The sequence below is a fragment of the Phyllostomus hastatus genome, unplaced genomic scaffold (genome assembly GCF_019186645.2).
Source record: "Phyllostomus hastatus isolate PE091 unplaced genomic scaffold, TTU_PhHast_1.1 phas_contig_209, whole genome shotgun sequence".
Lineage (NCBI taxonomy): Eukaryota > Metazoa > Chordata > Mammalia > Chiroptera > Phyllostomidae > Phyllostomus > Phyllostomus hastatus.
In genome coordinates, this window is record NW_025333735.1 from 14,643,748 (window position 1) to 14,665,611 (window position 21,864).

Below are 21,864 nucleotides of genomic sequence, written 5' to 3' on the forward strand. Positions count from 1 at the left end.
TAATTATTTGGGGTGCAGAACATTAATGGGAATAATGGTTTTATTATTTGAATTTCTGAATAAATTCTATTCTTAGAATATTTCCTGGTCATGTGGGAGGTCTATCCATGGTTATTCTATGACAGGTCAGCCACCATACATTAGTGTGAAAGAGTACGGTTTCAATGAGAAACCAAGCAATGTAATGTGAAAGTAGATTACTTGGGTCTTACAAGGCAAAGCAACAGTCTGAGGGCTTTCCAGGATAGTAAAATTAAGACTTCAACTGAATCCAGACCACACAGGGTTTGGAGCATATGGTGAGGATTTTGTACACACATAAATCTATGGGCACTGTTTACCTTCATAGATCATGTAGATTTCTATATTATGACAGTTTCCCAGTATGTGATGAGCAAATGTCTTCAGTAAGTGGCAAATTTTTCTAATTCCCATAATGGTACCATTTGGGTTGGAGCCAGGGTAAGTCACAGGTATTTGGATGAGTTTGTATGGTACCAACAAATGGAAAAGTTTATGTTTTGAAGACTAGAAAACCTGGAAATCCATTTCCTAAATGAAAATTGTCACTGGTAGCTGCCCTCTCTGGACTGGTGCTTTTCCCACCAGGCCCTATCACTCACAATGTACCTGTGAACAGTTTGTCTTCACCTGCATCAGTTACTTATGTTTTGCTTAGGTGTCATAGCTTTAATGTAAGTAACTGGGGCTTTGAGCCTCCTGGGAAATGTTCTCATATATTTTGGAGTCTCTATGATGCCTATTTCACTTTCTCTTTTGTGCCTTGATAATAATGTCTTGAAGTCAGTATAAGTCCTCCAACTTTCATTATTCTTGTTCAAATTATGCCCAAACTTAGTCATTTCAAAAAACTACAATTATGTGTTATACTCACAACACTGGAATATGGACACGGTATTTGCAGTCTCATGGGATAACTTCAACATTTAGGTCCTGGAAGGGCTGAGGGGCTTCCTAAGTTTGCTTTTTATTCCTGTTGTTTCAGAACTTTATCATGTGAGGTCTACACGTGGTGTCTCCACGTGTTTTCTCCAGCATGGTGGGTCCATGGGGGTTAGGCAAATCATATAGCAGCCCAGACCTCCAAAGGCCAGTGTCCTCAGGAAACAAGGCAGATGACAAATGATATTTTATGACTGAGTCTTGGAAGTCACATAGCTTTTCTTTTCAACTCTATTATTTGAAACATCAAGAAGCCTACTCAAATTCAACTGAGGATGAGGCAGGAAGAGTACAAAGATGCCGTTTATGATGGGTAAAGTATTTGGTGCCATATTTAGAAAACCTCTCCATAAGCCAAGTAGCAAAGAAGCAAGTGAGTGGGTGGAAGGAGAAATTGGGGATGAGATACATAGAATTTTGCCCCCTAGATAGACTTCGCCTCTGCCGACAAAATAAAAATTGTTAAGCTTTCACTACATTATACATAGTAATGTCCAGCAAATATTAAACTTTGCTGTAGGTATCCTTTTATTAGACATGGGTCTAATGAGAAAAGGGAGAGAATGAAAATGATGTATTTTGAATCCTACTACCTTCTAGCTCAGTTTCTAGAGGATGTATGTCTTAAAGAAAGGGTCACTATATTTTCAGCCATGGCTTAAGCACAATTTTCTTGGTAGGATTTTGGGCCACATGGAAATCTCTTGGATCTATGTAAAAATGCATGCATAAAATACAAAAGGAAATATATAAAACAATAGTGATTTTCTCTGAATACTAGGATTATAGCAAATGAAAACATATGAAATTACCTGGAGCCTTTTGTTTTTAATCTGTGTAAAGGTCATTTTAGATGTTTCAACCTGATAGGTGCTTTTGGGTTTTCTCTTCCTCATTCTTTATATGTATTTCCACATTCAATTCAATAGGTCTATAGTACCTTCATAATTAGGAAAATAAATATTATGTTTAAAGAAACCAGAGTACTTCAAAGAAGGCATGATTTTTCTGATTGTGCTGCAATGAGACCATCTCTGCAAGTACAAAAAATATAGCAGCCTTTAGATAAAAGTCTGCTAAAATACATTTACAGAAACCTGAGCCTATCAATGAGAACTCATATTTAACTGAAACAGGCTTACCTCCTGAAAGGAGAAACCAGGTGTTACGTTATAACTCTATGAGTCCAAGAATAGACATTGGACTCATGTTTCAAAAAACACTAAAGCAAGCTTTTAGAGATGGGAAATGTTTGCAAAGAAGGCAGCTGGGTTGTAGTATGACACAGCTGGGCTATTTCCTCTGGTTTATGTGGAGAATAGTTCATTGCCAAGGATGAGGCAAGAAGAGTTCACCCAGACCACCCCATAGGCTGTTTACTGGCATGTTTCCAAACAGAACAGTGGAGCTGGCCACCAGGTTTATGGGAATAGTGACTGAAAAAAGGCACCTGCTTTCCTCAAGATAAATTCCTGGAAGGAGAAATCACTGGCTCACTGGGTTGGAATTTTTTTAAACTTCTCAGTGTATACTGCCAAATTGTTTCCAGGAAAAAGCTCATTATTAATTCTTAATAAAATGTTATCATCACTTCAGGTTTTAAAGATATGGAGTTGGTTCCTTAAGAATTCTGCCTCACTAGCATACCCAGGTATGGGCACCTGCATTTGTGTGTTCTAACGTGTTTCAGTTCTGGCATTCTTCCTCTGTGTTTTGTAACTGCATACTAGGGAGATAGGTTTTCAACTAGGGAAAAGAGTGAATTAAGCAGGTATTGTAGATTCCCTGTGATATACAACAGGCTATAAGTGTGCCTAGCCTTCCTCCTCCTCTTCCTGCTGCTGCTGCTGCCTGAGGGAGTAGCTGCTGTTATGGTCCTGATTTTAAGCAGTGTTTTGTATCTTTGAACCATCCAATAAGTGAAGTTTAAGCTAGCTGGAGGTACAGCAGGGATTTGAACTCTGGTGTATAAACACTCATGTGTAGAGGCCAGCTATTGATCCTCTAGCCAAAATGAAGCAAACAAAAACCCTTTACAGTCTAAAATGTTGAAACTCTTAAAGAGCTATGTTGTATTTTTCACTTCAAAATGTTTATATCGAAAGTAGAAAAGATGCCTTCAATCAAAAATGTTAAAATCATTAAATAAATATTAAGCTACCAAAACCTATCCTTTCTAAACCAGAAGCCTCATTAAATTGTGTGTGTGCCTGTGCATTTGCCATTGAAAATCTGTCTACCAACAACATGCGCTTTCCTTCAATGAGAAAATCTGTCTTAAAATTTAGGAAGTACTGACTTGATGAATAATTTATGTATTAGGCAGCCACGCTAAGATGGAGAAAAGGGAAGGAGAGAGGGATGCTATTTCTACTTTGATTTTTCCATAACTACACATCCCGTGGAGTGTATTTTTCTTAGATGCTTGCTTATTTTCTTCTCTGCATTGCTGATTGTCTTGCTTGCTCCAACCAAAACTAATGCTGGATTTTCCCAAGGGAAAATAGCACAGTGGGGAAAGTTGCCCATGACACCTTTCTACCTCCAGTATGAAGCCCTCTTTACATAGACTATGTTGCTCTCAGCAAGTATGAAAATTAATGCAAGCTATTAAAGTATCATCTCTCATCCAGGTAGTTACATTTTAATATTAGGCCCTTAAAGGCAAATAACTGCTATAAGGATGTAAAAGAGGGCCTCTCTAATTAGAGTGGAGATTTTAAATAAATAGGAGAGGGATATGTAAGCAGAGATCTTTCTGGTATCTTGCAATTAGTTTCGAAGCCTGTGAATATTGCAATTTACTCTATATCTGTTGGTATATGATCTCCTGCCTGAGTTAGTCCACCTCCCATTCCTAGGACTGAAAAAAAACCTCATCAGATTAGCCTGATGATTGTCTGGATGCAGAAAACTATAATTTTTAACCATCAAGTTCCACTTAAGTGCCATCTGTTTCATAAAGCCCCATTTAGCATCAGTATTCCCTCCAATTCTGACTCCACTGGCAGAGTTAGATTTACTGTTCTGTGTTCCCAAAATACCTTGTGGTCACCAAATCCACTCTGTAGGATGTATGACTCCATATTATAATTAATATTATTATGTCTTTCTAACTCTTTAGACATTGATTTAAGATTAGTCTGCCTAATCGAGTTGGTGCTCAATAAATACTTGGATGGATGGAGGGATGGATGGATTAAAATAGGTCATTGGCTATTTCGCTATTTTATATAGCTGAAAGACACAGTAGATTGAGAAAAATGTGCACACAGGTTTTCTAATAATGGAAAACCACTAAGCAACATGATTCAAAGTTTGAACTGAAGTCTGAAAGATACATTTTTCTCAAACACATTCTTTGTCCCCAAAAGTCATTCTGCCATATTTTATCAGTAGGTAATTCACAAAACTGGCAAGTTTGCATTTACAAGTCATGCTTGGATATGTTTTCCTCCTACCACTAGCTGAGTGATGGAATGAGGGAGAAGCCATAGAAGTCTCTGAAATGTCATAATCTATAAAATGTCAGAGTCTATGAGCTGGACAAAACAATGTTGCTAGTTAGATTCGGGCCAGGAAATCATCGAGCACCCACAATTGTGCTAACCAATTTTAAAAAACATCATGAAACAATTTCTTCTCTGTTTGAGAACGGCACCTTTTGCAGGAGGTTTCTTATGTAACGTAGATAGATCTGCTCTCACTTCCTGGGTACTTGCCAAGACTGAAAAGGGAAGTGCCAGCCTAGGGAAAGGAGGACTGTTCTTTTACTATTGCCAGCCATTTCCAGATATGGAAGTGCAAAAAAAGCCAATTCTCCTAAGATTTATAGCTATGTCTGGCTTGTTCACTCGAGCACTTTGAAAAATCTTCAGAGATATGGTTTATTTGAACTAAACCAGATTCCAAGTCTGTGGAGAGAAAAAAAAATAAAACAGAAATAATAACATATAGCCCTGGCCAGGTAGCTCAGTTGGTTAGCAGAGCATCATCCTGATACATCAAGGTTGAGTGTTTGATTCCCAGTCAGGGCACATACAAGAATCAACCAATGGACACATAAATAAGTGGAACAACAAATCAATCTCTCTCTCTCTCACTCTCTCACTTTCCTTCCTCTCTCTAAAAATCAATAAATTAAAACATACATTCATACTTTTAAACTCAAATCCTTTAGACCTTGAGTTTGCATAACTTATCAAGTAAAAATAAATAAACAATGCACATAGTGCTGCCTAAAATGTCACAGCCCACTCTGTTTGAAATACATTTATATGATTATTCTCCAATTATTTCTCTGAGTTTGCATGACAAAAACTATAGTAAATAATGGAATGAAAGCATACCATTATTTTAAATGAGTTAAAAGAAAAACTGAATTTCCAAACTCAGAGGATCCTTGAAAAAAAAGTCACACAAGACCCATGGCACTATAATTAAATATTCACTGTATTCTCAGAAGTTTTATTGTATCATTTTGCCAGGGTACGGGGTTTTACAGGAAATCTTTAATCAGTTGAAGAAATATTAGCTCAGCACATGAAAGAAAAATAAAGCAGATACTTGTTGAATATCCTATATGTTTCAGGCCCTTTTGTAGGTGCTGGCGACATATATGCTGTTGAATAAAGTATGCGATGTTTCTACGACAAGGACTTCACTTACATGCTGTGAGGAGAAGACAGGACATAAACTTGTAAAGAAATAAAAACCAATGACAATGACAGATTGTAGAGAATACTATAACAAAGAAATGATAAGAAAAAGAGGAGTGAGAAGGGACAAAGGGCTGTGGGAACAAATGGTTATTTTAATAAGATATGCACCCAGAAAATTGATCATACTTTAAGATGATCAATGTCATCAGAAACAAAATGTTTTAAAATGAAATTTTAACCTATTAACACTCACTCCAAAATTTACGTTTCAGTGTTTCTTCATTCTGGTAAGTTTTTAGGGTGGAGGGATTCACTGTGAAGAGGTTAGTCAAACAGAGCACCAAAAAGACAGAATCACTTTTATTTTTTATTTCTTGCTTGGCTGGGGAAACATATTTGAAGAACAGATTTAGTGATTGAGTGCATAATTCAAATAGATATATTAAAACCTTTAAAAAATTTTGGTAATGCACCTATAACTTCAGAGAATGAGTGGGAGTACACCTGGTGCACTCTAAAACACTAATTTTACAGCCTGTCTAAGGAATACTATGGTTACAATAAATGCTGAACTGATTTACTGGTTTCTTTTATAATATGTGAGTGTATAACTAAATAAATAGTATATATTTTGGAATAAATACTCCATCCAGCTTTTAGCCCTGGCAGCCTAAAGAATACCTCCAAATGAATTGGTATCTGTGGTGTTTCATGGACTATTACAACTTAAGAACTCGATGGGGCATTTAATTGATTCCAGTGAGCCAGTGTAAATTTACAGATCCAAATAGTCCATGTCTTGAATTTACAGTTAAAATAACCATCAAATACATCCTCTAATGGTTCTCAATATCATGTGTGACCCAGGCTTGCATCTACTGACACTTAGTATAGGTGTAAACTTTATTTTATTTATTATTTCTGAAAATCATCTGAGCAGACTTTTAGTGAAATAAAACTATTCTTATATGATTCCTGTTATGTATAGATTATTCACCCTTGTCTTGACTTTTTAATGGTTATATCCCAGACTACAAGATGAATTTTTGGAAGAAATTTTATTTAAATCAGTGAAGGCTGCTCATTGAACAAACAAAAACATACTTATGTAGCATAGAAAATAAGTAATAATAATAATAATAATAATAAGCCAACCAGGCTGCCTCTCACAAACTCAATTTCCATTATACTGCAAATAGTAGGGACTAATACAAAATGTTTGGCTGAGTGGAAATCATTAGGATTTGGTTTTCACGTGTATTCTAAGATATTCCTTGCCTATAACACCTTACACCTACGAGAGGACACTGTGATAGATGACTCAGATTGGGGGAAGCAGTTGGGACAATTCAGACCACATAATTTTTGGAGAAACTGAGACAAATAAAAGATTTAAATTACCTTTAGAGAATTTAAATATATAGATGCATTTAAATACATATCATTCTCTCATCATTAAATCAACTGAATAAGAGTGGAGGCTAGGCCATACTAAGTAGCAGTTGAATTTGAAACCCTTGAATAATTAAAGTCAAGCAGGTTATTAATTTGAGGGATCAAGAGTGATTTCTTTAAATGTATCTGGGAATTTTATAGAACATTTAATCCTAACACAACCTTTAAGTCTACTTTTAATCTCTATCTCGGAGAACTTTCAATATTTTACAATCTCTTTAACTGGTGATATACAACAAATAATTTTAAACTCAGTTATAAAGTCTTGGATATCCTTAATTAGACTCCCAGTTAGGAAAGAGATTATTCTGTGATTTAGTATGAAATCTAGAACTTCTGTCTTTTGCTATTTTTATTTTTGGTGTCATGATAATGTTGTAATAATTAGTTTCTGCAAATTAAATAATTTTACATTTAGATGAGTAACATATTTCTTTATTACTCTGCTCTGGTCACAAATAAATAATGTACACAGAAATCCAAAACACTTGTTAAAATTCATAGATATTTAGTGATTTAAAATATTTGAATTGATTGAACACATTTGCTCATTTTTAAAGACATCATTTAAGGTAAATTTCTTTAAAAAGGGCTTTGAGAAAGTTTGGATTGAAGTATATAGAAAAGGAACATGCATCTAGAACAGTAAGTTATTTTAACTCTCCTCATTTTTCTTTTTTCTATGCTAGAGCACAGCATATTGGACATACCATAAGACACACTGCTTTGTCATTCATAAAGCCCAATAGAGTCCTTCCCACCTGTGTGTGCGCCTCATTTACACACAAACGGTAACCCAGGGAGAGCTACCAGAACTGGATGGTCTTAAGATGTCTGAGATATTACTACTCTCCCTTGCTTCTGCTGCCAGTGGAGAAGCATCTCTATTTTCCCTTAGCCTGATGCTCCCTGGAGTCATCCCAAACCCTTTCCCACTACCATACCTTATTCTGGAGGTAGAGCTGACAAATACCTCCATTATGTTGTTCTACATTGAAGTTATCATTAGTTTTCTCCATTATAAACGGTGCCACATCGAATAGCTTTGTGCATAAAATGTCCTACGTACTTCACATTAAAAAAAAAGCAATATGAAACCAATCTCTGTCAATTTGAATCCAGAAGGCATACCTATTAGATATATGTTACTCATGTAAAATGGTAAACTAAAAGGTCGAAAATATTTATTTTATCTTTGTTACATACCCTTCTGTCTCCTTTTAATTTTAAGTTCTTTGAAGACAAGGATTATACTTTGATATTTTTACATTTCTTGTGTGTCCAGAATTAACCTTTCATAATACTCTATAGAAGTCTTAAACTGAGGATGCAATGGCTTTGAATATTCAGTGAAGTGACATCTGTTTTTGCCTTCACAAACTACAGTGCATGTAAAGGCTTTCATTGCCTGCCCCCCCACCCCCTTACCTACAGGATCTGCTATCAACAGGTGATGCATTCTGGGGAGAACAGGCTTGCCAAAGGGATTTTCCCTTACTAGCCTCCTCTTTCCATATGTTCCTTCCCTGTAGCATATCCTCAATTATGATGCCCTGAGCAGTGATTGCAGTCACTGAGATGACATGTCACACGTGGAATTCAATGCTTCCCCACCACACAATTTCCTATAGTTGAATGTCAAATCTAAGTTTATAGCTAAGGAACTTCGTTGTTTTTTTTTAAGGCAAATACTGTGCTTAATGTTAGTTTACAACTATGTTTACTGCTTAAAATATAAGTAGATATATAACATAAAATGAAACATATTTAACTTACACATAAATATAAGATGAAACTAAACTATCTGAGGTCAGATAGAATTGAGAAAATAATGTAATTGAGAGGATAGAATGCATTGTCTTATGATACTCCATCACTATTCTTAAATAATCACTTGTATTTTTAAAGTATACAAAGAAACTAGCTAAGCTCTGCTGATCTCTGTGTACCATACTCTATATAAAGGAAAAAGTGCTTTCTAACTTTTTAATTTTATTTTCTTAACAGGGTGCATTGGTATATATGCACGCTGTTTTTATGTATATGTGTTTGCGTATGTGTGATACATATATTTCAGAGTTTACTATGTCAAACCTATACCTGCATCCACATAGCCAATGATATTCCTGTTTACTGTTATAAGCTTATTTTTATTAACTCTCATGTTCTCAGTAGTAGGTCATTCACATATTTCCTTATTTTCTTAGTATGGCATTTTAATGTCTGTATTTCTGTTCTGTTTCAGTTAAGCTAAAAAGAGTATCTTTTGGAATGATTTTTGTTTTTTATTATTTTTCCAAGAAGAGCTCACTGAAGAGTTTAATGATAATATGTTTTAAATGCCAATTAAAATGTCATTTAGAAACATTACAATTGTATATCACTTTGGAAGAAGCCTTTTATTCGATCATAGCAACAGTTACATATAGTGAAATGCTTTATATTTGAAATCATTATCCTAGATTTTCTTTTAGCAGGGTTATAGTTTCATTGAAAACAATCAAAGATGATATTCAAAGTATAGGTGATTTAATTTATCCTTATGATAGATTTTGGTTACTGTTTTTTTTTTAAATAACTGTGAAAACATCTCTTGCATAAAGAAACTCTAAGAACCTAACAATTAACATATCCTATTTTTCTTATAATTATCAAGGTATCCAATTGCCATTTGTTTAGCTTTAATGGGGAACTTTAGCATACTACAATTTTTATATAGTAAACCAAAATTTACGGCAGTTATACACTCCCAAAGTGATGAAGTACTACTTACTGAGAGCCATTTTTAGGCATGGGAGAGAGAAAGTACTGAAAGTAACACAATGTGATATATGTCTTCTGAGGTATCTAATAATAAGAGCTAACACTGATGCCAGGCTATTTTCTGAGTCCTGTAACGTGTCCTGACTTGCTCGATTCTCAAGCAGCTATATGAAGTTTGTACTATTATCTCCAGCTTCCAGATGGAGACAGATGGACACACTGAAACTGAGATACATTAAGTAACTTGGCCTAGATAACACACTGGCCAGAAGAGGACCCAGGATTCATATCCATGGTGTTTGACATTTAAGTGAGACTTTTTGGTATTTGAGAAAATAATGAACATTTTAATCTGAGACATTAATTTAGAGATTTTCTTTTTCAACATGCCTAAAGTGTATTCCATGATCAGTAGTTCCACCAAATATTCTGGGGTAAAACTTCCATAGTCTAATAATTCAAGGGAAAATCCCCTTTACTCCTTGAGATGTTCATTGGGCATAACAGAGGTTCTAAGAAAAAGAACCTCTCCATGTGAACTTGTTTCAACCAGTGATTTCTAGCTGTTACTGACAAGACCACTCTTGTTGAACACACGTCTCCCAGCCCTTGGGAATAGTGTTTCTTAGAATGTAAATGCTGAGAATATCCAGCCCTACTATTTGACAGATGGAAACTGAGGCCCCAAATGCCTTCAGGACCCTGCAATCTTACCTTCCAATCTTGTACATATTTCCCTCTCAGCTCTAAAATCAGCCTGTAGGCATAACCGTTCTGCTCTTTTAAGTTTCTTCCAGATTTCCATTTCATTTAATATTTTCAGCAAGAAAGCCATCATATAGTGAAGATACATGGGTGGAATAGACAGAATAACTATATTCTAATTTACTTAATACAAAGTATCTGTAATCAGATTTTAATTTAGGCAATGTTTAAACATTTTTGTCATTAAATATTCCATTTATTTTAAAATATTATATATCTAAAAATTAAAGAAAATAAGACTAACCAACCAGCAACAACAATAACAACAGAAAACCTCTAGCAGAGTCCTGAGGATGCAGAGAATCTATTCTGAAAGTAATGGTCATAGGCCATATGTGCATTTCACTACCACAGCTTTACTGCATGTTATCATGGAGTTACCATAGATAGATCAACAGCTTATTATATATTCTTTCTGACCACTGCATGTTTTACCATTTCAGTTCCTCCGAAGATATATGACATCTCAAGTGATATGACCATCAATGAAGGAACCAATGTCACCCTTATTTGTTTGGCCACTGGGAAACCAGAGCCTTCCATTTCTTGGCGGCACATCTCCCCATCAGGTAAAGCAGAAATATGTCAGTGCTGTTTGTGCTGTTCAGTATTCTCCTGTAACTTCGCTTGTTCCAAACTTAAGAGTCAACTTATTCCCTTTACATCTTATTCATGAGAACATCAGGATGCATATTTTTAATCTCTTCTTCATACCTAAAGACTTGTAGTTCACAAAAGTTAAGCGAATATTATCTGTCAGAGCCCAGAATAGAACCCATGTCTCCTGATTCTTAATCAAGTTATTTTCATTTTAGTATACTGGACAATCACAAATCAATAGACAAAAAGCCCAAATGGAAATATTACAAGAGAAATATTTTCATTTAAATGGTGTAAGGCTTTTATTCTGTTGGCATTCACATGTTAATAGGCCAGAATGAGCTGCTGAGGTAATCAGCAGAGAATCACATTATACAAATTATGAGGTTGCAGTGTCTAATTTGAAAGTGCAGTTCAGAATCAAGGATCTAGTAGTTAAAATTAAATTCTAACTGATGAGGGGTCTAAAAACCCAAGAGCGTAAGTGACTTGTACAAGATCACATAACTACGTGGAATTAGGGGACATAACATGTGTTCAGATTTCAGTGCACACCCTCCTACCTTGAAGAGGTTGTCTGCTTTGGGAAGCTGAGGATAATCATCATCAAAACACTTGTTTTCACAGCAAGAACTTGAACAGAATCAACTTGTGTAAAATTTTAATATTTCAACTATATAACTTTGAATGTACCATGAAAGTGAAGGTGGTGCTTTTAATGAACAGGTTTCCACAATGCTTCAGGTAATAAAAATTGGTTCTATTTGTTTTATATTTTTAGTGGAAATCACCTCAACAAGGCTGTTGTGATGAAAATGCTTTTAAAGAAATCAGAAAGTCACATTTTATGTAGCCATAGCCAGAGTACAACTGGAACATCTATTTGTTCTGCTAATACTTTCTTTAATATCACTTATCCTTAAGTGTCTTTCAGTTTCCTCAGTTATGCAGTAGGTCTAATGAGACTTACTCACATCATGTGCTTAGTATTGCTATTAATGTGAGAAAAAAATCAATGTAACACCAGTATACACTTATATAATATGCATTATGGCCTCTATAATATTTCTGAAACACAAGTGCACTCCTGACTGCCAACACTTCACTCTCTAGAGTGACTACAGAATCATAAAAGCTGGTATGTGAGCACTAAATTAGTGGCAGGCTCTGTGGGGTTGGAGACAGACCCAGGACTAAGAATTAGGATACATGTGCTCCTACCTCGATGTCCCTATTCATCTGTTCAGCCAGTCCTGATGCAAATCTCTTAGCCTTGGTTCCTCTCAGTTAGCTTCCTACTTTCCAAAAATCAAATGATAATAATCCCTGGCTATTGTGAGACACAAAATAAATAATAGGCATAAATGTGCTTTAAAAAGTATAAGGTGCTATGCAAATATATGACTGATTCTTAATCATCTTTCCAGGGATTTAAATCTGATATGATAATATATTTTCTGTAAGAACAAAGCACATAATTTACATCTTTATATAATTTAAGATTAATATGTTGGATTGAACTCTCCTGCTTTCCAGTGCTTGTTGTTATGCATATTTTTAAAGTGCTTGGATACATTTTTAGTTTAATTAAATAGCATGAATGTTGGTTAGGAAGTTATTAGAATAATGACAATGGATAACATCATGAAGCTGCAAGTAGACAGATTGGGTTTATGAGTTAAACTGTGCATAGATTTGTTTTCCTCATCCTTCCATACAAAGAAAATTAGTAAAATTAGCATAAATATTAGTTATTATCCAGTGAATAGCTAAGCATGCTTATATTTTTATAAAAGTGTCCAATAATGTCAAATCATAATGTGTTAATGATCTGTATTCAAGTGAACAGCACTGTCGCGTTTCTGCTTTAAATAACATCTGATAATTCTGTTGATAATTCTGTTATCTCTTGTCAACTTATATGTTTATACTAGAATTCAAAATTGTAAAATTCACCGGTATGTTTGTATTTTACCTAAGAAATGTCAATATTTTGTATGTTCTCCTCTTTTCTTTTGCTATATCACAACAGAAATGTGACTCAAAACAGCAGCCACCATATGAACAATGTTTAGTGTTAAAAATAGATACAGATATATAATTAATTCTTGAATAATGCAGTGGTTAGAGGGGTTGACCCAGCACATTCTAAAACCCACTTATAAATTTTGACTCCCTCAAAACCTGACTTGTTGCTTGGTATCTAAGGGCTGTTGGTTCCAGGAACCCTCCCAGACACCAAAATATGCAAATACTCAACTTCCCTATTTAAAATGGCCTAGATCAGTACATACAGTGGGCTCTGTGGAATCGGTGGACCCTAATCTGCAAATCAAAATTAATACAGGTACTTATTGAAAAAATATGCATGTAAGTGGACTTGTACATTTCAATCCCTTGCTGTTCTAGGATCAACTGTACTCTCTGTCAACCAGAGAAACAATGGCTAGGTTTTGTACATGTGTGATTTGTTTGTGTTTTTTTACCAACATCTTTAGGAATTTTTGCCAACTTAACTCATGATCTATTCTCCATTTAAAAATCAATAAGAAAATGTGTGGTCACAGAATAATAGCTTCACAGAGCTTCTCTCTAAAATACAGAAAGCTTAGGTTGTGGTTTAGCCACATTGAAGATATCACCTGAGCCAGCTGGAGTTGCTATTTCACTTTTTAGTTCAAACATCTCAGTGTATTTTTGCTAAAAGCATCTCTCCTAAGAAGTTTCAAGATATATGAGCTTTCTTGGAGTTTACTTACTCCAATGATTTCTTTTTTTCTTCTGTATGTCAGAATTAATTTCAAATTTATATTTAAAAGTTATTGCAATAATCATTTAAAGAACACACTATATTTGTTACTCAGTTCCATTCATGATCATTTTTCCCTTTTGCTTCATCATTTTCTGTGCATAGAGTATGTTGAAAAATACATATATGTGTATATATGTACATATACATATATATTCATTGAGTCATTTGAGAGCAACCTCTATATTTCATGCTCTTTTCTCCCTAGTTATTTCAGTATGCATTTCTGAAGAATTAGGACATTCTCTAACAAAACCATAATGCAGTTTTCAACTTTCATACATCTAGCATTGTTATTATACTTTTATTGAACTACTATTCATCTTCCAATTCTGTCAACTGATTGAATAATGTCCTTTATAAAATTATTTTTCCTCTAGTAAAGAGTCCAATATTTTATTTAGTTGTCATATCACTTTAGTCTTATTTAGTCGGGGTAATAATTCTTTAGTCGTTTTTTGTCATTACGGAATACTGACATTTTCAACAATGCATGTACCCCTTGTTTAAAATAGAGTATCTCTCATTTTGAGTTTGACTCGTGTTTCTTCATTAGATTCTAGTTATGCCCATCTGGAAATAAATAAATGAAGTTGTAACCTTCTCAAGGAATGATAGCCAGAGGCACAGGATATCCATCTGTTCCTCATTTGTGATGTTAATTTCTATTACCCAATCAAGATGTTGTCTGATTTCTGCCCTGTGCAGTTACTTTTTTCTTTCCCCAATCTACCAATAAGCAATAGGGGAGGATTTTAAGGCCATAAATACAAATATCTGCTATTTGTCAAACTCACTCTTAGATTTAGCATTATCAGTGATTCTTCTGTGAACCAGTCTTTACCCTACTGATTCCAAAAGATTATTGCTTTTTTCTCACTGAAGCAATCCTGTAACTTTCACTCATTAGCACTTGGTTTTCTGCTGTAAACAAGAGCCTCATTTCCCCTTATTTGTGATTCATTTGATTATTTATCTGCATCTTATGCCATCAATTTATGGATTCCTAACTTTTAAAAATTGTTATGATTCATTACTATTTTAATTATTTTGATGCTCAGACTGTCCCTGATTTGGCCAGTGAGGGTAATTTCATTCTGACTTTTGCTTGTGTTACGGTGATAGGCCACATCATTTTTTTCTTAGCATTTGCATACTTTCCTGTGTGACAATATATGCCAGGCTCATCTTGTGTCTTTCCTGCTCCAGCTCTAAAATCAGCCATTACATTTACTATACTTACACACCATACACTTGGGATTAATATCATTACATATTGGTTTAAAATAAATAACAGTTGATCTGCCTTATAGCAAAATTATTGGAGACTCAGAGACTCAGAGACCTAGGCAGCTTCCTGTGATATTCTAATAACCATAAAATTTAAATAACCTCAGTGCAAAGGACAAATCATATTTTATCTAAAACAATCATTGAATAGGGCCAGCAATGTTGTATATGCCAATATGAACTAATAGTAAAAAATATTTATATTAAGAAATAAATAAGGATGAATTTGTTCTATTGCCAGAAATTTAGATAGTTCATACATATTTGTTTATAAGAGATCAAATCATTTTGACTAATCTCTGATGGGTTCCTTATCTACTCAGAAAATTTTCAAAGTTTAAAAAATATTCCTAATATACAGTACATGATTTATTTTTATTCCTACAAGTGATTTATTTTGCATCAGATGGTACCGGAATATCAGTGATTAAGATCATTAACTTTGATGTCAATCAGAATTAGATCTAAGACCCAGATCTTCCTCTTAAGAAGTGTAAGATCTTAGACAAAATTGTTAACCTCTTTAATTTCAAATATAAAGTGATGATAATAATTATACCCAATTCACAGAAGTGTTATGAAGATTAAATAGAATAGTATAAAATATTGAAAAAAGTTCATGATTTATGACAAATATCCCATAATATTAACTAGTAATGTACTACTCAAATGTGTTTAATTTTTGACCAGATAGAATCCCCAACTCTGTTTCTGAAATTGAGGGGCCTATTTACAGGTCTTAAATGCAATTCACGTAGCTGTTCTCAGATGAGAGTGTTATGAAGCTAAAAATCACTTCCAATTTATGGAGAACATTTACAAGCTTATATAAGCCACTTGATTTAGAATAGAAAGACAAAATAAAAATTTAATCACGTATTTTACCAATAAGTCTAGCTTCAATCAGAAAAAAATAGGAAAAGTTAAAAGATAAATGTTAAAATGATAGATTACTGATAAAAATATGGGACATTTTGAAAACCTCTGTCAAATTTTTACTTATTATTAATTGCTGCTTATCTTAATCTCTGTTTCCTAGTTTATACCTATTCTTTAGTATCTGGAATCTCCAGAAATGCTCTGACTCTACACTGCTGGTGTTTATTTTCTGACAAAGATATTACTTTGGCTCTGAAGCTACGAAAATGTGATAAACAATTACTGTATGTCTCAAACTCTTTGTTGTCTAATTTCCATATGCCTAGTGCCTTTTGGCAGGATATCCTATCCTAATTATCCATAGGAGTTAAAACTGTTACCTAACTCAATATAACGTCTGTTCAGTTAGGTCACCTTTCTCCTGTTCTGTCCTGGATTCTATCCCTTCTCATTGTTTTAGATTCTTATTTCATTTAATACCCTCTTTAATCTCTTCCTTTCTATTCACTCCTGTTGTCCAGATTTAAACAAGTTTGCTCCTCTTTTCTGATACCAGCCCTTTGATACTTATCACTATTGTTTGATAAACAATTATTGGGCATTTATAAAGGAGAATACTAACAAGTGGTCAGAAATGTAAGAATACAGAAAGCCAGGATTTTGAGAAAGTAAAGGAGGAAAGAGTTTCCTAGGGCAGTGAGCAGTGTCAATCAAGTCAAATAAGAGCCAGACTGTTACCTTTGTGTTAGATTGTTTGGTGATCATGTGACGATTCAGTAACAATGAGTGAGAAACCCAACTGCTGAGGACTAAAAGAAAATGAGCAGCGAAGAACTAGATGTGGAGGCAAAACTATGCATCCAGCTAGTCTGGATGGAAGTCTGACTTCTCTACTTTTACACATGCTGTTTCTGCTATTAGCAATATCCTTTGTCCCTGTATCCAGTCAACAATCTCCTAGTTATCCTTCCATGTTTTATGAAATCATTCTAAAGCATCCCAGGAAAAGTCGTGCTTTTTGTCTTCCATAGTTGCATAGTACTTTATGTTACCAGTTGAGTGAAACTGTTCTCAGAATTATAGTCATTGGCTTTGTTTGTCTAAGGCTTATGGGACAAGGGGCTCCTTATGTTAGGAAACAGTGTCTGTTTATGGTGAGTGGTATCCCATTGCTTAGCACAGGGCCTGGCACAAATTGAGCTCCACAAGTATTGCTAAGTTAAAAAATTCTGTTCTCTGTTCTTGCATTCTACATGACTTTTTAGAATTAAGAATTAAATTTTGATAAGAGATAACATGGTACTAATACAAACAAGTGTTTTCTTTCTGTTATTTACCCATTACCTCACCCTCTAATATAAACACAAACATATCCCTAAATATGAAGCAGCCTTTTGCTTTCCATTTAGTTTCAATATGGCTGCACCCCTGTGAGATTGTGATTTGCTTTAAGAAATATGTATTTGGTTGTTACACTTGCACAGAGTTCCTACAACCCTTGGAATTTCCTCAATGATTAAAGCATTAAAAATGTCTCTTTTTTTTGTTATGAGGTGAATTTTGAACACCTGTGGACTGGAGCTGGTTGTCAGGACTGTCAACCATATAATTGGGGGGGCTGAAATTTTTACTCCCATTTCCCTGACCTCTGAGGAGAGAAGAAGAGCTAGAGGTTGGATCAGTTGCCATTGGCCATTGATTTAAGTAATCATGCCTATGTAATAAAGCCTCCATTAAAAGTGGGGTTCAGAGAGCTCCTTGGTTGGTAAACATATGTATTTGTAAGGAATGACAAGCCTGGAGAGAGCATGGAAACTCAATGCCCTTTTTTCATATGCTGCCCTCATATGAGATCTGACTGGAAAAAGTCTGACCATTGTTAGTATAATGAAAATGGTTTGTGCAACGTCGATGTAACCTGGCAGCCAAAGAGAGTGGACTCTGATGCTCATGAATAAACAATGATGAGTTCTCTGTACTAGTCTGTGAGGGCAGTAGACACCGTTGAGTGACCATGGGTATTGTGTGGCCATTGCATTCAAAATGACTGAGTAGAACAACAAATCTGCATTAAATTTTGCATTATCCATGGAGACTATTCAGATGATTCAGAAGACTTTCAGGGATGATGAAATGGGTGCAGTGCATTGAAAGTGTGGCACAAATGCTTCAATAATGGTCAAGAAATCAGCTGAAAGTGATCCATGTTCTGGAAGGCCTGCAACAAGCAGAACACCTGAGAATGTTGAACTTGTATGAGCTGCAATCAACAAAGATCAGTGACTGACAGTGCAAGAACTAGAAGCTGATCTGGGGATTCCAAAACTACTGTGTCTGAGACTTTGATGTAGAATCTTGGCATGAAACATGTCATGGCAAAATTTGTTCCATGGCTTCTGCCACCTGATCAGAAGGAATATCATGCTGCGATTGCTAATGACTTCATTCACCCTCTACCAATGAATCATATTTCCTAAAGAAGGTTATAACTGGAGATAAATCATGGGTCTACAGCTGTGATCTGGAAATGAAGGCCCAGTCATCCCAATGAAGTCAACTGGTTCTCCACGCCCAAAAAAGTCAGGGCAAAGCAAGATCAAGACCATGTTAGCTGTGAGGGTTTTTTTTCTATTTTTTTTTATTTTAATCATTGTTCAAGTATAGTTTTCTCCCTTTTACTCCCAATCCAGCTCACCCACCCAACCCTCCCCACTTCCCTCCCATTACCACCTGCCCCCTAGTTTTTGTCCATGTGTCCTTTAAATTTGTTCCTGTAAACCCTCCCCATTCTCCCCTGAAATTCCCTCTAGCTGTGTTTTTTGATTGGGAAGGTATTGTCCTTCTTGAGTACATCTCTCTGGGCCAAACAATTAATAAGGAGAACTACTTCAATGTTCTTCATTGGTTAAGAGATACAATACTATAAAAAGGGCCCCAGCTATGGGCAACTGATGATTGGTAACTTCATCACAACAATGCACCCACTCATGCATCATGTCTCATGTAGAGATTTTTTGGCAATACTTCAAATCACCCAGGTGACTCAACCCCACTACAGCCCAGATTTGGCACCCTGCAATTTCTGGCATTTCCCAAAACTAAAATCACCTTTGAAAGGGAAGAGATTTCAGACCATTAGTGAGATTCAGGAAAACATGATTGGGCAGCTGATGGCAATTCCAACAAAGGACTCTGCAGAATGTTTTGAACAGTGGAAGAGACTCTGGAAGAACTATGTGAGGTTCCAAGGTGCTCATTTTAAAAGGGACCGAAGTGTCATTGTCCTATATACAGTGTTTCTTGTATTTTTCATTTTCTTCAATAAATGTTTCTATTTTTCATAGTACATGGATGGATACTTTCTGGACAGACCTGGTATATCACCCTATATGTCTCTTCTATATGGTTGTTTCTAAGTTACATCCTCTTTTAATAAACTGGTAATCTGGTAAATAAAATGTTTCTTTGAGTTCTATGATCCACTCTAGGAAATTAATCAAATGCAAGGAAGGAGGTCATTGGAAACTCCCAATTATAGCCAGTGGGTTAGAAGCACAGGTAAACTTGGGCTTGACTGTCATCTTAAGTGGGGGAAAGGCAGTCTTGTGGGACTGAGCCCTTAACCTGCGGACTCTGATGCCATCTCTAGGTAGATAGTGTCAGAAATGAAATATAGGATACTCAGCTGGAATCAGACAATTGATTTGTGGTTTGAGAACCTACCCCCTCCACATTGGAATTGGGTTCAGAACCTTAACCCCATTAACATAAAGAGCAGCTTATGCTAATGAAATTTTAGCTAATATGGTTCAGCTATGATTTATCCATTTTCTTCTATACTCCAGGCAGAATGTGAGGTACTTGCACACAATTGCTCATTTAAGCTTCAAAATTAAATTTAGTGGTGGTATCATTATCCTCAATGTGCAGATGAACACATTGCTCAAATTGCTCAATTCTCCTGTTGGTTACATCGCATGTCATTGTAGTTTGACACCAAAACTAGAAAATGGACATTAGTGAAATGCTAGCATACCATTCTACGTTTTGTCACATGAGCTGATTCATGGAGCCACCAGAAAAATCAAGATAAAAAACTATTCTTGCCACACATAGATCCACCTTATACCATCCTTTTATCATCAACTCCTTCCCCTCACACCATCCCTAATCCCTGATGGCCGTTAATCCATTTCTATATAATTTTCTTATTTTTAGCATGTTATGTAAATGAAATTATACAGTGTATGACCTTTTGAAACTGGCTCTTTCACTCAGTATAGTTCTCTTGAGATTTAGCTAATTGGTAGCATGTTTCGATAGTTTATTTTTTTTGATGCTGAGTAGTATTTTGCAATATGAGTGTACCACAATTTGTTTAACCACAATATATTATAGAATATTTTGGCTGTTTTTTGGTTTTGGCTATAACAAGTAAAGCTGCTATGAATAAACTTGTTTCTTTTTCCATCCTTTTATTTTCAACCTACATATGTTATTATATTTTAAGTGAGTCTTACATAGACAACATGTAGTCATCATGGTTTTTTTTTTTTAATTTTTTTAATTTCTTTATCCACTGACAATCTCTGTATTTTATTTGGTGTAGTTAGATCACTTATATTTATTTTAACTACTGATTTTTTTGTGGTTCATGTCTGGCATCTTACTTTTTTTGTTCTCTGCTCATTCCTTCTTTGTTTTTGTTCTCTGTTTTCTTTTTCCTGTCTTTCTTCAGTATACTTGAGCACTTTTTGGAATTCCACTGGGTTTTATGTGTTTTAGAGTGTGTCTCTTTGCATAGGTTTTTTAGTAGTTTCTTTATGTAGTATATCATGCATATATTTAAGACTTTTAATCTAAGGGTATTCATATTTTAATAGTTCCAATGAAGTATAGAAACCTTTTCTCCCCTTGCTTTCCAACTTTTGTTATATAATCATCGTAAATATTTTCTCTATGTATAGGACAACTACATCAAATGACATTATACTTTTTGGTTCAACTGTCAAATGTATTTCAGAAAACTCAAGAGAAAAAAGTATTTTGTATTTATCTACCCTTCTACTTTTACCATTGCTCTTTCTTCCTTCCTGATGTTCTGCGATTCCTTCATCTGCTATTTTATTTCCTTTAACCATTAGAAACATCCTTTAACCATTAGAAACATCCTTTAACCATTATTTTATGGTAGGTCCACTGACAATAAATTCTCTCAACAGTCTTCACCTGTTCATGTCTTGTTTTACCTTAATTCCCGAAGTATATTTTTGCTTGGGATACAATACTGAGTTTAATAAAACATGCCAGTCATTATCTAAAATTGAAGTAACCATAAAATGGCCATGGACAATATTTGCAAATCATGTGAATTAAAGTATAGAAACTTTGAAAAGTAAGAAGCAGTATTTCTTAGTTTTCTGTAAGTATTGCTACGGATTTGCCTCAACTATAAGATAAATTTTCAACCAAGAATACAACAAATTATTCCAAATTAAGAGATTTTATGGACTTTAAGAATGTTAAATGATAGCTATTTCAGAATAACAGGGTAAACAAGGTCAAATATTTATTAGATCATGGGTCAGCAGGCTAAGACCTATGAGCCAAAATGGCGTACCATCTGTTTTCATGAATGGGGTTTTAGTGGTTGTTGTAACACAGTCACACTGATTCCTG

General features: G+C 34.9%; 1 protein-coding gene across 1 annotated transcript in view; it reads left to right on the forward strand.

The window, feature by feature from the left end:
* NEGR1 (neuronal growth regulator 1) overlaps positions 1-21,864 on the forward strand; it is an 832,035-nt gene that overhangs the window by 444,554 nt on the left and 365,617 nt on the right. Inside the window, exon 3 of the mRNA XM_045835545.1 lies at positions 11,051-11,176. Within this exon, the coding sequence (XP_045691501.1) occupies positions 11,051-11,176 (126 nt within the window). The remainder of the gene's footprint in view (positions 1-11,050; positions 11,177-21,864) is intronic.